Raw genomic sequence first — 20,353 nt, 5'->3', positions numbered from 1 at the left:
AATATTAGGGCCACAAACTATGTTCTGAATAGTACTCTCACCAGTGCTTGCTCGCTCTCCAGACAGGCAGTGGAAGTTACTGACTTCACTAAATTCACTGCTATGGTGGGATTGCCAGAGCCCTAAACTGCTGGTGGCAAATGGTGTCCTTTTCCCATGGGGACAGAACTCTGAGGATGATGTGATTGCTAAGCTCAGGCAGGCTGCAGAAAAGTAGGAATGCCTTCTAGGTGTACTCTACTCTAGCTCTACTCTGCTCTTCATCCATTCCTTCTCCCACACCTTGCCCTGCCAAAAGAACACAGGATGTTTCCAGATTTACCAGGATGGCGGGCCAGAAGGGCCCAGCTACTCCACTAATGTGCCGGCATACTGGCAGTCAGATCCACTCCTCGCTCATCACTGTCTCTACAGCTGTCCAAAGTATGAGGGAAGAGCAACCTCTTCTAAAACCTCAGGAGAACTGCAGAGGGCCCTTCCTGAAAAGAGCAGGCAGCCCGAGCTCTTGTTCTGGTCTGTCAGAACCCCAACCAGCTGTTTCTCCCAAAGACACCACATAATGCTTCTATCCATTAAAATCAAGACGTGCAGAGGCAATGTTATGTCTCTCAAACAAAACATGTGAATCAGTCCAATTTTTGTTTCTACATTGAGGCTTTGAGAGTTCAGCACTGAACATCCACTAAACCACCCACTGCCACTCTCACTTAGCAGCCTTGCTAAAACTGAGGCAGCCTCCACATGGGGCATGTATCCATTGTGCTGCTGTATAGTATTTCCCTCGGTCTGTCATAGAAAATGCAAAGGGTTTTACTGGCACCTGAGTCGTCTAACATGTTTCCCGCAACACTGTAGGAGCAAAGCCTTTAGAGTCCAAGGGGAGTCTTTCCACAATCTTTGCATGTGTTGACTCCTATAAGGGCTAGGCAGTATGGCACAGATGATTCCTATCAGAATTTCAGAGTAAGGCTGTTACATACAAGCCAGCACAACTGCCCAGGCAAAGCTTGCAGGCTCTGATTGGGCAGCCAGAAAATATATGTAAAAACAGAAGCATGGCAATGTAATAAAATTAGTACTTGGCCACATATGGAATAAACCATAAACCCAATGCAAAGGAAGGCCTTTTTTTATCACCTTGCAAAAGCTAAAACTGTTAGCACTGGTGCCCAGTGTTGGCAGAGCTAGGGAAATTTAAGTGCCTCAACAAGGAGCATAACTCTAGCTTTGCATTCCTGATTGGCTGATGCACTCAAAATAACATTCCTGAAAGAAAACAGACATGCAAGCCTTTGCAACACACCCAGAAACATAGTCTCACCTTAGTAGATTTGGCATGCTAGGATCAATTGCTTCAAATAGATTTATTGTATAGTTCCACTTTAGAGAATATAACTAGTCTGTGGAGATCAACAGAATAGATTAAGTAGCACTGGGCCATGAAACTGTATGCAGCGTGCATTCAGCAGAGCCAGGAGTGGCCTGTATCTTGCAGGGGAAAGGGAACAACTGAGAAATAGTAGATGATGATGAATGAGCTCAGTAATGAGGCTGTGTTCCGGGAGGTAATATCCTCAGGCAAATGGAAGAACGGTAAAAGCCTTTCAAATGAATTCAAGCAGCTATCTAAAATGCTCCTGTTCTTCTATGCACTGTTCCACAGTAGGCAGGGCACTGCCACTCATACAAGCCCTCCCTGGGATTGCTGGCATTTCTCCCACATAAAGCAGAAGGAACACCTACACCACCTCACTGGGACTAGCCAAGAGTCAGGAAAAGGGAGAGTGCTGAGAGGAGTGATGGGTCACTCATACCCACCGTCTTGCTCCCCTGTGATGGTAGTGGGAACATGTCAGACACATCTCTGCACCCCTGTGGCAGAGGGACAGACCTGCCTCCACATGGGAGTCTGCAGAGAGATGCTGAGGGTAGAGAAGATGGAGTAGATAACTCTGGGCCAAATGAGACAGCTGGCTTACAGCACCTCAGCACTTATGGTGATGTTTCACCTTCCCTGACCAGGCCTCCAGTGGAAAGGCATGGTGGCTGCAAATGTGACTACGTGACATCTTGATGAACCACATTCAGAGCCAAACTATGACTGGCATCACTATTTAGCCTTGCTGCAGTATTGGTACATAACTATACCTGCTCTGAGCATGAATGTCCTTGTAATCAGCACTTATAAGTACAGCCAGCAGCTGCAGGATGACATAGCAGGCAGCAAGTGGCTTCATAACAGATGACCATAGATGAATATAATTAAGTCTGGGCTTGTTAGTGACATTTAAAATAATGGTTCTCACCAAATGAATGAACAACTGTAATTCATTCATATAATCATGCCATTCTTCATGATGCGAAGACAAACTCTCTTCCCCTAGCAGGTGCTGCTTCCAGACCAGTGACTGAGAACAGCCATGCCTCAGACGGTCGTGCTTTCAAGTGTTATGGCCATACTGAACATGACCAGGCCAACCCTTGCCCATAGAATGATGGACATGAATAGCATCTTTTTTCTGAATAGCTAACCAAAAAAATCCTGTGTTTCAGTCTCAAGCATTGTTTCCTAACATTAGTAAACAGCAAGTTACTGAGGATGGGGACACAATGAGAAGAGAGCGAGAGAGAGACTCCAGGAACATACAGGAACAGAGAAAGACTTTCTGCCATCCATAGTTCACTGAACTACTAAGTAAAGCTTCCAGTCCTCAAAAGCCTATCAACACACCTAGGTGGTTCATTTACACTTCTGACACATTCCATTTATCAACTGACATTGGTGAAAAGGACAGAGCTTTTCCTCACCATCTTCATTTGTGAAAAGGAGGCATCTGTTCTCATGCAACTGCACACACATAGACTCGAAGGCTTCATGATGACATGACTAGAGATTAATTCCCCAGGTGGTATGAACTGACTTAGCTCCAAGGAATTATGTTTATTTATAACAGGTAAGGACACAGGGCTTTTGGTTTTGGGAAGATAGCTGCAAAAATGCAGTTAAATCAAACTGCAAAATAGATAGTGCAAAACATCCACATTGACACCAGTCCCAGGGAGTTTGAAATTCTTTTTTTTCAAATTTACTCTTAAAATATCTTCACATTTCATCTCTTTGGCTAGATGGACCACTTTAAAGTGAAACCTGAAGTAACTGCAGAGACACATGTGGCAAAATCAGACCATTTTCAAAAAAATTGAAATGATGTGCTAGTAACTTGTCATTTGGGGGGCAGTTGAATTGCTTGCCATCTAGTATCATTCCCCTGTGCAAGTAGATAGATGGGGACTAAGAGAGCTGAAAGGTGTTTATCTGAGTTATTCCACCAATCATTTTTGTTAGGCCAGAAGACTCCTTCAGGACAGTAAGGGTAGAAAGGTTAATGATGGAAGTTTACACTTTTATAGCAGCCTTCATTCCCAGGGGTCCCCAAATACTTCATAAATTTGAACTGGTATACAAGCTACATCTAGAAATCTCTTTTTTCCTCCTGCAAGTGAGCCACATCTGGAATGCAATATAGCAGCTGCTTAAATACCATGCAGTCAAACCATGCATACTTACAGGCAGAAATAGGAGAAAAATGACATCCATCTGAAACCATGGGGATAACTTATGGATGCAGGATGTCTTTATTAATAAACTTCTTCTAAATGTGTGCGGTATTTAAAAAACAAAACAAGCACAGCCTGTTCTCCATAGAGCTAATGATATTCAAAGGCTAGTGAAATCAAGCAAGTCTTTCCATCCGTTTCAGTGAGGATTGACTCAGGCACCAGGAAATAAACTTTTCCTGATGTTCTTTCATGCCCTGAGTTTGTTTTGGTTTTTTTTTTCCCCCTTACTGTCTGTCTGAAGTGTTCTGTCCCCACTACAACAGAATAGCACACATGCTTCTATAGAACAAAACACCTTTCTCACAAAGCCAGCCTCCCTTCTCATCACAAAAGAGACAACTGAAAAGAAATTGTTGACTAAGGAAACCACGGGTATTACTTGGCTACTTAGGACGTGCTGAAGTCTGGTTTGTAAGAGCTGCTGCCTCTTCTGACTGTGACACAAATGACATCTGAAGTTCTCTTTTCTGGTGTTTAATCCTTTCTCTCCAATAGCTTTCAGGCTAAGTAAAGCTTCCTAGGTTTTGATAACGTTACGGTCAGAGCTCACATGTGTCTGGGGACAGCCTTGAAAAGCTTTAGGGTTGAATTATTCATTGATGGTTAAAAAGCTGCCCTCTTGTTTGGTCCATGACTCAGCAAACCTGCCTCTTTCAGAGAATTTGCTGAAAGTCAAACTCCTTTAAGGAAAGCAGGACACTGAGGTAAGTTTGTTATATGCCATCAGTTTTGTCTTGGTTGAGAAAGTAAAAGTGAATAGCTAGAGAGAAAAGAATATGCTCTGGCTCCCAGCTCCTAGCACTTCAGCACAGCTGCATGCCCTCTGCCAGTAAAGTTCCCTTTCTTCCTACCAAGGCTCCAACCACTGTGACAAAGGACAACCAAGGCAGCCACACCACCAAAGAAATACCTATCAGACATAGCTCTAATACCAATTGCAGAGATATCTTACACTGCAGTTCAGTTACACAAGATGCATATTTCCCTGGCTGCTATAACACTGACACAATGACAAATCCTCTCCACCTCGTCACCCCCACTATCAGTAGGACAGCTCTTTACCCATAATATACAGAGAAGGAGAAAGAAATCCTAGCATCCAACCTAGATGTGATCCACATGCAAGCCTGATTGTACCAAGATCACCCAGTGCCTCGCAGAAGGATTCACTCTGTGTGGCTTTCCCAAGCACTTCAGTTCAATCTGGCCTGCAGGTTTAATAATCCATGGGGTCAGCGTCAATAGTTGGTATACCAGATACCTCCTTTAGTCTTCTGTAACTATCAGGTTGCAGGATTCACTGTGCAGACTCCACCTGCTAATCACCAGGGTATTTCCAATGGGAGACCTCCTCTTAAACGATCAGAGCTGAGAGAGACCTGCTGACTCCAGGAGGTTGGGAGCTATTACTTCCCAGGGTGAGCGTCCCAGTACTGTGGCACTAAGACCTCTCAAACAACCTCTGGCTGCAAAGCATTTGGTTGTGACAGAGTCTATGACCCCTACCTGTAGGGGCCAGCCCTACCTAGGATGTTAAAGAACTTTCCAAAGCTGATCTAAACCACCTCACGTGCTTAGAAGTTTCTCATCTCCTCCTGTGTCAAAGAAGAATGAGTCCAAGCTCACTTCGTTAACTATTTTCTAAGGCCACCTCAGCCCACGACCAAGACCCTCCATTCCCCAAAATACAGTTTCTTTTTTCTCTGGAAACTTTCACAAATCCCATGACTTTAAAAATGATATTCTAAAACTGCAAGCATGCTAATTCCGATTGAGGGTCTCTCTTTTCTCCTGCCAAAATGTATTATCTCCCTTTATGTAAATTACTGAGGTGGGATGGTTCCTACAGGAGAGACTGAGAGACACCCTGCTCCAAAATGTCTCATGGCTGGTATTCAGGAGAGTCCTTGCTGGAACGTAGGAGAAAAGGTGAATAAATCTTTGGTCCAACTTGCTCTCCCACATCCCAAAGAGGTTCTCTCCATCCAGGAACCTCTCTGTCACTTGAGGACGTGTGTGCCTCTCCAGCAAGAAATCCCATATGAACCCACAAAACTTCTTCTACTACAAGTTTTATTAAAACTGGCAGATCCTTCTAAAAAGCTCCACTTTTGATGAGTTATTTTCAACAAAAAATGTTTACTCAGAAAACCGAAGTTAAGCTCTAACAATTAGTTCAATTTCTAGCCATTTACCCAAATGGTATCTCTGAGCCCTGTCTCCTGGATTCTTTGGGTGAGAAAATGCTGAGCAATGAGGGAATGGATCCTTTAATATGTAAAGGAGTGAAAAGAATTAATGAGTACAAAAGGAAGCTGGATGATGAAATTCCAATCTGTTTTCCTCAAGGGATTGTAATCCCTCAAGTCCAGATGATCTTAAAGAGCCTTCTGAAGAATGATCACCCATGCACTAACTGCAGTGTCAGTTCTAGTATTTTTAGATAGTTTTCTCTAGGTATAAAAGAAAATGATGTGATCATTTAGGAAGTGAATAGGGACATTTACTCTGCTTCACCATCCCTCAGGTCACTTTTCAGAGCAATTTTAGCAGTCCTGCAGCCAAATTCAGCTTTTACTGACTCAAGTGGAATTTCTCCCAGTTCACCCAAGTATTTCTGAACCATATTTTGTCTTGGGGGCTGCTAGAGATTCTCTGACCATGCTCCTAGGGACCCAAACTGGTCCTACTAACACAGACTCAGCTGTCTCCTGCCTGCCTTCTCCTTCAATGTATATGTAGAGCAGTTTTACAGCAGCTGCAAGACAGATGAATAACTCCAGGCTGAGAAACTGCTACAAGATACAGAGGGCTATGACCTTTTCTGTGGTACTTAAATTATGCATACAGATCAGAAAGAAATCATACCCCTTTCATGAACAGTGAGCAGAAACATGATAAAAAACAGTGGCCTTCTGTTGCTGCAGTCCTCAGGTAAAGTTCTAACATCAACAGTCTTAAAGGTGAATCAATCAGTGCTTCTCAGTTCATTTCCTAATTATGATGAACATCATCTTCATATTTTGTCAAAAGACCCCATAAGACCCACTGACATCATTGCTGTTCCATCACTGTTAAGGCTACAGGGGAATAAAAGGGATTATCTTCTCTGGTGCTCGAAAGCCACACTTCTTTGATAATTGTGTCTTGTGGCCCAAAGCAAGGTGCCTTATATAGTGATCATTCCAGTTGCTTGGCAGTAATCACACTGATGAAGGGAGAAAGAGTGGTTTCCTTGAGTCATTCCACTTATCTTCCGGTTCAGGTACTGATTCAACGATGTTTTTCTCCATTCCCATGGTGAGTTGCCCTTTCCTGAGAAATGCTGTAGCAACTACCATCTCTCTGATAAGAACAGGGCTCCATGATTTATCTCGGACAGAAAACTTCAGAAGCATCGAAAATTGCTGGTGGGAAGTCAAATGAGTGATCTTCTGTTTGCGAATGGGCTGAGCAGCGATAGCTTTTTCAAAATCTTTAAGTTACAGTGGCATGGTGTGATCCTGACACTCAGTACTGAAGAGTATCACCAGACTTGAGAAGAACCTGGAGCAGAAAACTTTCACAGAAGAAAACTACTCTGACCTTCCTCTGATCCTCAAGATACTGTTATTTAAGCATTGCTGCAACCTGCTGCTTCTCTAAAGATTTTGTCCTCAGGTACTGTACACTCGCCATATGTCTGTGCATCAGCAGGGCTTGTACTCTTATATGCTCGCACTTGAACCCCTGACAGTCAACCTTTCACCTTTATATATGGGGGTGCAAGCCTTAAAAGTATACATTTGCCTTGCCTCGTACCTGCCTTCTACAAGTTCAAATTGCACTGTGGATTTGCAGGGCAATCATGAGCCACGCTCCTGTCTTGAAAAGAGCCCCTCTGACAAGCTGTTTCAGGATTCCCTGTATCTGCATGCACCTACCCTTCTCTATGCCCAAAAAGCACTCTTGGTGACAGTGTGTGGAGTTGCATGTCTTTCTCGGTACCTCTGACATTATTCACAGCATACTTCAGGGTTGCCCACTGCTGCAGTGAGGAGCACTCCTGCAAAGCATTGGTATGGCTGGGACCTCAAACCCGCAGGTCCTCGCAGGGGAACTTATAGTTAGCCCAGGAATTACTTTCAGTTTGGCTTTTTCCTAAGGGCACAAGTGGATTTCCCTCACTTTACGTCTATTTTACAGCAGTTTGTAACTTCTGTCATACTGCTTATCTTACACCTCCTTGTATTGAAAACCAGGGTATTCAACAAGGAAATTACAAGACATGTTATGGCAGAAACTAATTATTTTAACTTTTCTTTTTCTTTTTTAAATATTATTCTAATGTTCAATGACCAAAATTTTTTCCATCTGGCAGAGTTTAAATAGCCTCTATTCAGTTTTATAACTGCTCTGTTATAATTCACAGTGGTTTTTTTGATCATTAAAATGTGTAAGCAACAGAGAAAAACATCTATGTTTTTCCAATACTTTTTTCCCCTCCTTTTTTATGGGTTTTGGATGGTGTATATTAAATGAGGAAAAAGGCACTCACTTCCTGAATATTGCAAATTTGTATTAGCAGAACATTGATAAGCCATTTTTATTCCATTGCTAGGAAAGACTTTTGCAGATCATATAGAGTTGTTTGTACCCTTGCTATAAAAAGGATGCACATTTGCATGCTAGACAGGCCTGGCCTTCGAATTCCTGCTCAGAAGCCTATTCAGAGAGCCAAAATGCAGACTCCTGATTTCTCACACAGTTTAGACAAAACCTGCAATCAACCTGCTGCATCTCCACCATCCTGACCCCATCCTTTTAAATAGCAAAGGGCTTCCAAAACTGTTAAGGGCAAAGACAGTAGATCCGACTATGGGCTCTGGCCTGCAGGATGTGGTGACCCCAGTTCCCCTTCTGTGAGCACTACTGCAGACTTCAGGCAGCAAAAATACAGAAAGAATAGCTGTGCCAACCTCAGCAAGAGCAGCAGAGAAGTGATTGCAGTTCTTGTGCATCAGATGGTATGCATTGCCTTTGTACTCCTTGCCCAGCTCTTCCATAATTTTATCCACATCCTCTTCTGTGAAGTCTGTGGTGCCCAAGGCAATGGATTCTCTAGTTGAAAACAAAACACACAACAGGAGACATGGAAAGATATGGTGAAGATGCTGATGTGAACCCAGGCAAAAGGAGATAACAAGGCATTGGCAATAAGGCTAGGCTTAAAACATGGGCATGCATATCTGAGGCTGACAAAGAGACCCTAACTAACAAAATGGCCGACTAATAGCCTCAAATTATCCACAAAGCAGGTACAGCACAAGCAACAGCCTGAGAGCTTCCTGCTCACCACCTGGGAAGTCTCAGCTCTGGGTCTGCTTGCTTCTCACCTTGTCCTTAGCCCCTCAGCAGAAACTTCCAGTAGGACAGAAGTGCACATGATGTAGAGGGTTTTCATGGTGGGGGCAAGGAAAAAAATCAAGCTGAGAACTTTATACACAAACACATATCTTAAGCCTATCGTTTCTCTCAATATTCAGTCAATAATGTCCAATCTTCTAGAAGGCTAAGTCTCCAACATCCCCTAATGTCAACTGGCAATCTGTGAAGGTCAAGCCCCATCTCCCATTAACAGTTTCTTGAACCACAGTCCCAAAGACTGAGCACCTTGAGTAGTGTCTTAATGTGGCCTCCTCTCAGACTCCTCCAGCAGCTAATCTGTCCCTTGTGATAGAGTAGTAATAAACACAGGAGATGACTTCCAATACTTCCTCTCTCTGCAATATCCATAAATAGGTGGTACTCATAAAAAGACTAGCTCTATTTTCCTGTGCTCTGGCTCTGCATAACATACTGTTACTCCCATTCTCACTGACATGTGAAACTGGAAGCACTGAAAACAAACCTAACAGGGAAAGAGAACTACCTTCATTTGTAAGTATACTTTTAAACTCTCCAGAAGGCAGCTCAGCACTATTCCCCATCTAATGTACACCTTCAAAATCCCTGCAGGGCTGCCTTTGAACCAGGACTGTGTAAGAAGGCAGTGAGGGTACTAATGAGGAGAAGGAAAACTGGACCCAGAGGAAAGGACTTCCTCTTATACTGGGGGTTACAAGGTGGGAGAGGATGTGGAAAAACACCCTTACTTGAATTTAAAGGTCTCTCCAAGTTCTACTGCACTGCCAGGTGTGATCTCGAAAATCCCGCTGAAAGGGTAGGGATGCCCTCCATAGGCAAACTCTGACAAGGAAAGAAACAGACTGTGAGTAATGAATGAAGGCTATGTCACGAAAAAGTCTATGGCAGCTGTATGCATGGCTTAGTATCAGCAGCAGGGGCTGGGCTATTGCCAAAATCAGTTTCAGCCAGACTCTAAAAACTGTCTGGTTACCTATCACTCTGAGCATACCCTCACAACCTCAGCTCCAGAGCAGACTCCATCAATGCTAATAATACTGTTTTGCCACAATTCCTGGAAAATTCTCTCTGAGTCTGTCTCTTTGTGCCTGTCCAAATGGCTTCCTGACAGTGAAAAGAAGTTCTATAGTGGAGGCATCAAGAAATACTATGGGAAGGTATCAGTGGTGATACCTAGCTGAAAGAAATGTTTTCTAGAGTAGGGTGAAATCAGTCCTCTTCCAGAGGGATCTGTAGGCAACTGCCGAGAATTCTTTGCAGAAAACCAAGCTGATTGCACTTCCTTAGCACACGAGTCAAGCCTACGGGCCTCACCATGCCTTGTGATGGCCTTCACAGGCCATCTCGCATGACCTGTGAAAGCTCCTGTTTTCAAGAGGCAACTTTGCACACTGGCACTTTTATTTACTGTGTGGAGCTGGCCAAAAGTAACACAAGTGAGATATCCCAAGTTATTCCTATTTAATGCTGAAGAAGGAAATTGAAAGCCTGTAATACTATTCTGTCCTTTGGCTTCACTGCACTACAGCTGTTTTCCCAGACCTCTTGACTGTTCCTTCTGCAATGGGCACTCGAATCAGCTTCAACACCATCCAGTAGCAATAGCTGGTATTCTCCAATATCCTTCCTCATACCTTGTTTTTAAGAGTTAGATCTCCCATCTGAAGGCAGAGATACAGCACCACACTAAAGAAGGCCTGAAATATCACTAATTTGGTTTCTCTCAGCCATAATCTGTGACATGATTCATCCCAAAGACAGCATGAGGAATCTCTGACATAGAAGGGCATCTGTTGAGATTTTACTGCTTTAAGAGTCAGAGTGGGTTGGCAGTACCATGATCAAGGCCTTGCAAATATCATTCAGGCATCTTGCATGCTCTGGTGGTTATAGAAGGCATCACTTTGCAGTTGGGGTTTGAGACCCAGGCAGCCCTCTGAAACAATGAGCTGCAGGTTCCTGTCCATTTCTGTGGAACTGAACCAGCTCCCTGTTTTCCCTGATGCCATCCGCAGAAGTTGATGTAGATTTAAAACCAACATAAATATACCATGGCCTAGGACCTTCCTGGATTCCTCAGAAACTTGCTCTTGCACTTTGTCCCTTGTCCATACAGGAGCCTGGTGTAAGCAGTTCATAAAGAGCTCAGTCTTTCCCACACAGAGTAGATGGGACTGTGTTATCATACTGGAAAACCATATGGAAACTCGGAGATTTTTAGGCAGTGGAACTTCTAGAGAATCTTCTACTTTTTCTGGATCTGTTCTCATGCTCATGCCTGTTCACCACAAGCACCAAAATTATAACTAGGTTTGTTTCAACGTGCAATTGTCTCTAATTTCAACCCTGCCATCTCAAATGACATCAGCTTTTGTTTTGTTGTTCCAAGGCTGGCTAACGTTCCTGAGCTCCAAAATATGATGGAGAGCCACGTGGAGATTCTTCTCAATATAGCAAGCAAGCAGTGAGGAGATAAAAACAGTTCTGCAGAAGAACAGCTCTAATGGGGTGATGCAACATGCCCTCAGAGATCCCTCACCACTCCACTGCAGCTTGAAATTGGGCTAAAAATGCAACCGTGTGCCTAAGTAATGCAGGGATATGAGCCTTTGCTTGTTTCCTTCTGCTGCAAGGGATTCATATAACCCAGTGACCCTGGTGCCAGCACGACCTGACTGCTGGTCACAGTGACATAGTCCCAGCAAAAGAGCTGTACTGAAACAAGTTACTTCCACACTGATTAGGAGCAACAACTCAAAGGCTATTCAGAAGATACCAGCTTGTTACTATCAGTGTAGAGCAGAACTTATGAGAAAACCAGTGAAGAGAATATCATAGTGACCCTCTCTGCCCTGAGGGAAAGTGTTTTCCTCTTCCTTCCTTCTGCCTCCGTCAACACCTTCACACAACCTGGGTTATCTTCCCACCTATTTTCAATGTGATACCATACAGAAGGGCCCATCTTCCTGTTCACCCCACCTCCTCCTCTCTGAACAGTAAGATCATTTTCTTCCCACCAGGACTGAGAATAATTCCTTCTCTAGGTCAAACCAGACTAACTTCTCTCACAGGCAGGTTCCTTTTGTTGGACCCTATTCTACCTGCTGCCCAGACTGACTGTGCTTGGATCAATTTACTTGTGGCACTCCATCTGATGCTGTCACAGCCTTGCACCATTGTGTAGCATTGCTTCCTTTTAGCTACTCTGATCGAGTGACTTAGCGAGGCCCTTGGGCTTTCAAGCAGTCATAGGCAGCTGCAATAAGACTAAGGTTTATCTTTTTACAAGATAATCACCCTGTCCCTGAACCAATTTCAAATTTAGCATTGCTACAGCAGATCTTGAGGCCTGGGCTGAACTTCCTCATGACTGCTCCTCATGAGAGTCAACATCAATACCTCTGTGGGGCTTTTTATACCTATGCTTTTGCATATGCTTATTCTTCTGCCTTTCCTCAGTGAAGTCAAGTGACTTATACGTGAATGCCTAGAGTCAACATTGTCTCCACTCCATAAGTGAACTGATTGACTTTTACTTTTCTGATCTCTGCAGGAAGCTTGGCTTAGTTCAGTACTTAGTGATGTCAGATCTTTCCCCTTAGACCATTTTAAAAGTCTCACAAGGAGCTTTCTTTTCCTTATAATTCTGCTGTTTCAAAATGACAGTTTTCAAGACCTGGAAATCCAGATTCCAAGATTTCTAGATCATGGGACATTGGTAAAGAATTACAACAAAACTGATTTGTCCTAACACTGAATCAGCACCAATATTCATATAAAGGACTTGAGACAACTACTGATCATTCTCTTTCTTCCCCTCCCACTTTTGTCCACTTCTCTCTTTCCCTCCTTCACTGCAGAACGTCTTCCCAACGTTACTTGGTCCCTCTTATCTGACATTCCACACATCTGCACAAGCTCTAGAGGCTGCAGTTACATGGTGAAAATAAGAAATGCTACATATTCATGATAGAACTCTGTGAGTTCAGCTGGACTCAGCATTGGACTTTAAAAGAGAATTGGCTGAATTTTTCACTCCTCAAAACATCTCTTGCCAAAACCTATAAATTTGGGACCCTTTTCTGTATCAGACTAGCCACGCAGTTGTCTCCAGGTTCTACAGGTAATGAAAAGGAAATGCTTCATACCTCTGCCGTAGATCTCGATGCCAGAGTGGAAGACACCAATCCCCAAGGTGGAGGTGTATTCATTTATCCAGTACTATAGTAAGAGAATAACCACATTTGGAAACATTAGTGGAAAAGAAACACAGAATCTTGGCCTATGCTATATCCCCCATCTCCCTTCCTCAGGGCAACTTCTCTAATGCCAAGAATGATTCTGATGTTGTCCCAAGCCAAACAAACAGAGAATCCTCATAGACCGCCAGAAGTGGGCACTGTATCTGCACACCTGGCAGCAATTAGGTCTCCAAAAAAAATGCTCATCTGACTCTCTCAATGCAAGGCCTTTCCCTGTATTTATATATAACTAGACCTGAACCTACATAGACCCAGCTGCTACAGGACGGATGTCTGATTTTTCATATCTCTTCTCGCTTAAATAGTTAACACTAAGCCAATTTGACCAACTTACTTGTTTTATCTGATCTTCAAGATTTTAGGTTAAAGAGTCCCAAAACAATTTCTGCACACCATTTTACATAGCCTCCCAAGACTTATTTTTAATAAGCAGTTTTTAGGCAGGTATATTTAGGCAATGAGATCTTGGAGACAGATCTATTCCTCCCATAGGCCAGAGGAACACCATGCAGTACTTATCAGTATGACGTTGGTGGTTGCTTTATAGAAAAAAAGCTTTTGAGCAGACTAGTCAACATTTTGCTCAGAAGCACCATGTACTGTCAAGCACTGTTTTCAGAAGAGATGAGTGTTTGCAGCTCCAAAATTAGGTCAAGGGGACCACAGCTTCACCCAAGTCAAAGACAAATTTTCAAGAAGAGCTGTTAAGCGACTTCATTGCTGTGAGGTCCGTCACTTCCCCATCACATTAACAGCGGAGGGCTATTACAGTCCAGTACATGCATACGCCCCTCCTCCACCAAGCACCGCTCAGGGCTTGTCTCTACCATACCATGAAGGACAGTGCAGACACCCAAACAAGCCACAGCTAAGCTAATTCTAGAGCAGGAAGCAGTAGAGCCATGCCAGGGCAGTGCTGCACTGAAGATAATTAGCCCTGCTACTAAGCACAAACATATATTAGATTAGCTGCAGAGCTGTGCTGCTATAGAAATGATGTTTTCAGGCTATGAGTGGAAACTGCCCTGTACCAGGTATATTTACAGTTCACTAGGGGCTAGTGTGGAGTGAAGATGCATCTTTAGTAACTCAGAGTGACCAAAATCTTATTTTTGTCAAGTGCCTCAAGGACAGTGAGTGTCATTCACTTGTCACTGTGCAATGACATGACTGGTTCATTAAGCTAACATGAAGCAAATTCTCTTTTGGGTCTGGTAGCAGCTTCTGATGGAGCCAGAACATCAGAGCTGCTCCTTCCCCCGTGTCTGGCAGCTGTGGCACAAGTAAGAACTGACTCTGTCAGGCAACCAGATGTCTGGCATACTTCATCCACTTTCCTCATTCTGCTTGCTTATGTATTTTTGATTATTGCATTGACTGCAGTAGCTCCATAAATCATCTGGAAAGCCTTTCTGTGTGGCCACTGCTACTCTGGAAAAACACAGTAGCTTTGAAATGAAAAGTGCAGTCCCAAAGGTGACTTGGTGTGGGGTCAGCCTTGATACCCTAAATCCCTGTCTCTAAAAATGCTTGCCTCTGGCAATATAGCTGTTCCCTTTCCCTCCAGAAAATCCCATAATGCTTCTTGTTCTTTGTGAGTTTTGGCATCATAAATGATGCCATAAATGATGCCAATGATTACTGCAGGAAGCCAGCAAGCCATCTGACCCTATCAGGTCTCCTGCTCACTGCTCTCTTCAGGCTTTACTAACCCACTTATCTCCTCCCTTGAATTTTACAAACTTTTGCTTTTAGGATTGGATCAGAGCATTGGACTGGAGCTAGTTCAAGTACCTCCCAAACTCTGCTAATGCCCTGCCTCAGCTGGCAGTGAACACCCTTTTTGAAACCACACCTAATATTTTAGGAACAGGACATACCCTTGCTTTCTGTGGCCCTTCTCCACATATTTCCATCGCCCTGTCCTCTGCAGCAGGAACATCACTGCTCTGACCAGGAAGAAAGGGGTGGAGGTTGCATAGGGGAGCCCATACTATACCAGCCACATCTGCTGAGGAGACCAAAGCACTTCTCCCATGGACACATGACCCTCACTTCAGTTCTTTTATCTCCCAGATCTCATGGGTTAACTCCTCAAACTCTCCGATAGTGCAAGTAAGCTTTCAGAGAAGCACTGGTTTCTACAGAGTCCCACTGTAACAATTCCCAGAGGATATGGTAAGGAGGTTGTCTTCTTCCTTTGGACTGAGTTATTGTCTCACAGCAACAATACAAGCTCAGCATGCCCGGATCATGCCAGCTGCTTTGCTTAGGGGAGTAACTAACAGGAAAAGAAGGAAGATTTTTAAGTTAGAAATGATTTGGCAGTTATCAAAGTCAGGGCCATCTTCAGAGGCTGATCTGCATGAGGCTTTGTATTTTGAACAAGTAAGTTAAACTGAAGACCACTTTCAGCTACGGCTTTTTCTTCTTCCATTTAAAGTCTATGTTGGATCCAAACAACAACTAAACAGAAAACCTCCCCTTAATTACCAGATCAGAATAATGTACTGACTAAGAACATCCATTCCCTAGCAACAGCCTTCTCACCTCGGGTGTGTGGAGCACTGTCAGATCACCACCTCTCCCTGTCCTCTCCCTTTTTGCCCTTGCCTGCCTTGCACTGCTCCCATTCCCAACACAGAGCCACAGCTCCTGAAACTCACCCTGTCCAACTCGGGGAGCTGAGAGACAAGCTGCAGGACAGCTCTGGAAATACATACAATGCCTGGCCTCCAGAGGGAGGAACAAAAGTATTTCTCTGGCTGATACCAGATGCTGCAGCATTATGACCATCGCGGGGTTTTTTCCATTTTTAAATGGTGCATTTTTCAGTATGAACCCCTTTAACAAACTAATATGGACTGAACAGAAACAACCTCAGCCATACCTGAATTTGAACTAAAAAGAAAGTTGTACTAGTTTAGTACTTTCTTTCAAATACCTTCAATAACACAGGGGTGTTATTGATATAGGATTTGATTTGGATCTTAGTTGACTGAAAATGCAAAAAATCATCAGTATTATCTATCATCAAGATCAAAATGCAAAGCAGCTCTGAATCATGACTGTCTCTGTCCTCATCTCACCCCTGTCTCGAGGGTGCTGCAGAATCTGCCTCTGGTGTGTGGTTGAACATGCAGCAAATGCCTCAAAGGACTTTGGCACAGCCTTCAGGTTTTCTCTAGAGGAAGCTGTGCTAAAGTGAACATCAGTCACTTGCTGAGCTGGAAGAGAGAATCCAAGCCAGATTTGAACCTTGGTTTGTACACACATGCATGAGCTGGCCTTGTTGTCCAAGGAGTTTGCAATTCTGAGCATAAAAGAATAGCAGCAAGAGTCAGCAAATACCCATCTCTTGAGAAAATTGGTTATTGCTTAGAGTGAAAAAATAATTCTGTAGCCTGTTCTGAGTCAGGTGAAAAATCCAGGGAATAGAATTAATTTAGCAGTATCTCAAAGGAAGTTCTGTGATTCATGCCTGCATTGCATGATGTCTGCAAAATCGTGCTGTAAACCCTACGCAGAGGGACTTGGGGCATTCTGTCTCACTTCCATCTTCAGCAGAGACAGAGAACAGCTCATAAGTGAAGAGAGTCAAGGAGGAAAGCTAACCAGATTGTATCTGCTTCACAAAAGCAACAGAGAGCCAGGGCTCAAAATTCAAATCCAGAGAGGAACTTCCTCTCATTTACATTTTGCAGTGTATCATTTAAAAAGTTTTTAATTTTGGTTCCTGATGAGGTAGAGTTTCAAATTCTCCAGCTTGTATTCAAGCCTTCCATGATTTCATGGTTGCTTTTGCTCAGAGATTAAAATGTTTGGTGAGACAGTTTAAATTCCAGGAGATACTCTGAGTCAGCTTTTGTGTTATCCACTTCATTTATCCATCTTTCATATACAGAGATAGAAGGAAAAGTCTGACCAGGCTGGTGAACCATGCCCTAACTTTCCAGAAAAAGATGAAACTAAACAGCTACAGTATTTTGATATGCTGCTGATAGGTCTGGGATGGACAAGCAGGCGGTATGGTATTAGCAGATTATGTCATCCTGTGACTTTTCAGAACATTAGCTCCTGGGAAGCTCCTGTTTCTCCTACCAGAAACATGGGTTTCCACTGCCCTCAGATACAAGAGGCCCATCTATGTAACAGCTAACTTCTACCATCAATTAATACCATGCTATAATATTAAAGTTTCCATCATTAACTTTTCTTTTAACTCACCACTTCAGACCGTTATTTTCCTTGGTGCATCACCAAAATCTTTCCTGCATTCCTGTGTTGAACAGCAAAACTAACCAACTCTCTAGGAGAGAGCTGCTCCCTAGAGCCATTGACACTCTAAACTACATTCTGTTCATCACCACTCTACAGACTGGATACCCCACTCCACCACATCCAACCATTACTGAACAGACACTAACCCATCCTTTTTTATGATCTGTATGAACATATGGAAAAGAAATCCACTGGGAGTTGCTAAACAGATTGGCTTCAGCAAATGGTTGCGAAGTCTGAGAGTACTCAATGGAAGAACCTTGCCTTGCTCTTTCACTCTTCCCTATGCATCCACACATGACCACCATCTGAGCCAGGATCCCAGGCTAGATGAACCTTTGTTTTGACCTAGTCTGGTTGTTCTGATGCCCTTGTACGACTACACGCACTACTTTAAACAAGACAGCTTTACCAAGGATGGGTGCAGATTATGAACCAGTAACTTCACTGTCTCTCCTCTCAAAGCACCATCTGCATATAATTCAGTAGGACTACTTCCTTTTTTCCACCCCTTTGAGTCAACTGGCAAAGCTTTGCGTAGGAGTGAGAGAAGAAAAGTAATGGGGGAGCAGAGCTACAGGTGGTACTCTGACATTGCAAGTGAACAAGGAGCATGTTAAGGGACTGAAAAGAATGGCCAAATCACCACCCTCTGCTAGTCTTGGGTGTGAAGCACTCCTGCCAGCAGAAGTCCTAAACAGACTCTATTTGCCCTGCCACCCGGTCTTGATTTTAATCCTTTTTTCCCTGACAGCCAAGTCACACACCATAACACCAAATTTGTCTTTGTAGAGATGATGCATCCTCTTGGAGAATGGGGGAGCTGGCTCATTGCAGGAAGAGACCCATGGCTTGATAGATCCAAACAGGACACCAAGGGCCCCAGCTGCTTCTAGAGTGCTCCGTAAATGGAGTCAGACTGGCAGGGAGCATTCCGTCACACCTTCTCCTTCATTAGATACACAGTGTAAAGTCTTTTCCTGGAGGCTTTGTCCTGAGCTGGGCAGTGCTTGGCCCTGCTGTCAGTTTACCTAGAGAGCTTCATGAAAACATGCAGGCGAGTGCGTGTAGTCAGGAATGTACTGATCTGTCATATCTCAGAGATCAGGAAAATCCGCTGTGACATCAACGCTCAATCCAAAAGGTGGTATTAAAGGCAACATCTGATTGATGCAGCAGACCAGCCAAGGGAGCAAAGTAATATCTCAGCATTATTTTTCTGATATGTATTGATCCAGATGTGAAATATGAGAGCAAAAAAGACAAAACTAGAGGGGAAGCTAGAGAACATCACTTCAGGAAATCAGTGAGTGAAATTGCAGCCCCATATGACCAACAACCCCAGAAGAGTTTCAGTTTCCCCTAATACATTTCTCTAAAGCAGGACCTAGAATCTTAGACCCATAGAGATGGAAGGAGAGAGCCCCAAACAAATCACCGACTTCATTCCCTGAGTAATGCTTGCAGTGGTGAAGGAAGGTTTACCTCAGCTACAGGCATGCAGGACAGTGGGCTTACAACAGAACTTGTTCCAAGACACTTCAGTCATATTGCAGCAGTATTACTAATGCCCCACAACCATAGGCATGCGCACAGTTCTGCTAATATGTCTCAGTCCTTCTGTTCTTCACTTCTGGCCTGGAGTTCTAGTAACAGAAACTCACTAACATGTGGGATGATATCAAATTATACAGCATGGCTCCTGTTAGCAAGTTTTCTTTAGGAATTGGATGAGATGAAAGCTTATTGCAGTGTGACCTGTGTCTCCTTTACAAGCCTCTGACCTCTGGAGAACTGAGTGTATGTTCACCGAGCACAAAACGCTACCTTCCTAATATACTGTGAATACAGATTAAGCATGAAAGGATTTAAGCACATATTTACAGCCACAGGTAGAACAACAACTAAAAGAGAAGCCTAACAGGGTATTGGGAAGGGGACTGATGACCAAGACCTATCTTTAGTACTTCATACCTGCGAAAAGCTCTCTGGGTGGATGCTCACTAAACAGCACACACAGACCACGACTTTTCCTGGATGAAGGAATACTTCCTTTGCCAGGTTCTCTTCACTGTTGGCAAAAGGTATCAATCTGCAAGTCCTCTGCTGCATGGATCAGAGGTGTGATAGCCCATCCAGTCATTCCAAATCCAATCAGCCAAAAGTGCCTATTTTAATCAGTTACACTAACTCTCACTTAAAACACCAGGCAACATTAAAGAAACAAAATAGTGCAGTAAGCAGGTCCCTGTTTACCAACCAAATTCACAGATGCAGCCTCCAGTTGTGATGGCCAGTAACTGTCAAGTCTCAAGAAAAACAGTTTCCAAAGTGTTGCCCTTGGCATCTTTGCAAACATATCACATCAGGATTCTGGCAAAACCGATCAAAGCTGGAGGAACTACAAGGTCTCTTCCAGGAGATCATCCTAGTGCTGAGAAGTCTGCACTTTCAGTGCAGCCAGACAGCCTGATGTAGCACTGAGATGAAGCAGGGATACAGGGTCATACAAGGGAAGACTCAAGGACCCCACTTCAGACTTGGAGTGGGACATGAAAACTTTTCAGAAGAACTGACTGGAGAATCACAATACAGGGGGAAAAAAAAAAAAAAGACAAGTCGTCTCTTGGCATCCAGTTCTGACTCTGCTCCACTACATTTTGTGTGAAAGAAGCTTTAAATTCCCAGACTGGCCGTTCTCAGCTTCTGCCAAAGGCAGTTCTCCACCCTTCATGTTTATACACTTCAATCAACCAAGAACTTCCTGGACAATGAAAGGCCGA

General features: G+C 43.6%; 1 protein-coding gene across 1 annotated transcript in view; it reads right to left on the bottom strand.

The window, feature by feature from the left end:
- The window catches only part of LOC106498089 (deubiquitinase DESI2-like), a 57,205-nt gene that overhangs the window by 5,080 nt on the left and 31,772 nt on the right, over positions 1-20,353 (bottom strand). The window contains exons 2-4 of the mRNA XM_067296543.1: positions 13,176-13,248; positions 9,756-9,849; positions 8,580-8,721 (exon numbers count right to left, since the gene is read on the bottom strand). Of these exons, the coding sequence (XP_067152644.1) occupies positions 8,580-8,721; positions 9,756-9,849; positions 13,176-13,248 (309 nt within the window). The remainder of the gene's footprint in view (positions 1-8,579; positions 8,722-9,755; positions 9,850-13,175; positions 13,249-20,353) is intronic.

This window comes from Apteryx mantelli, chromosome 4, assembly GCF_036417845.1.
Source record: "Apteryx mantelli isolate bAptMan1 chromosome 4, bAptMan1.hap1, whole genome shotgun sequence".
Lineage (NCBI taxonomy): Eukaryota > Metazoa > Chordata > Aves > Apterygiformes > Apterygidae > Apteryx > Apteryx mantelli.
This window is presented reverse-complemented; position numbering and strand designations above follow the sequence as displayed.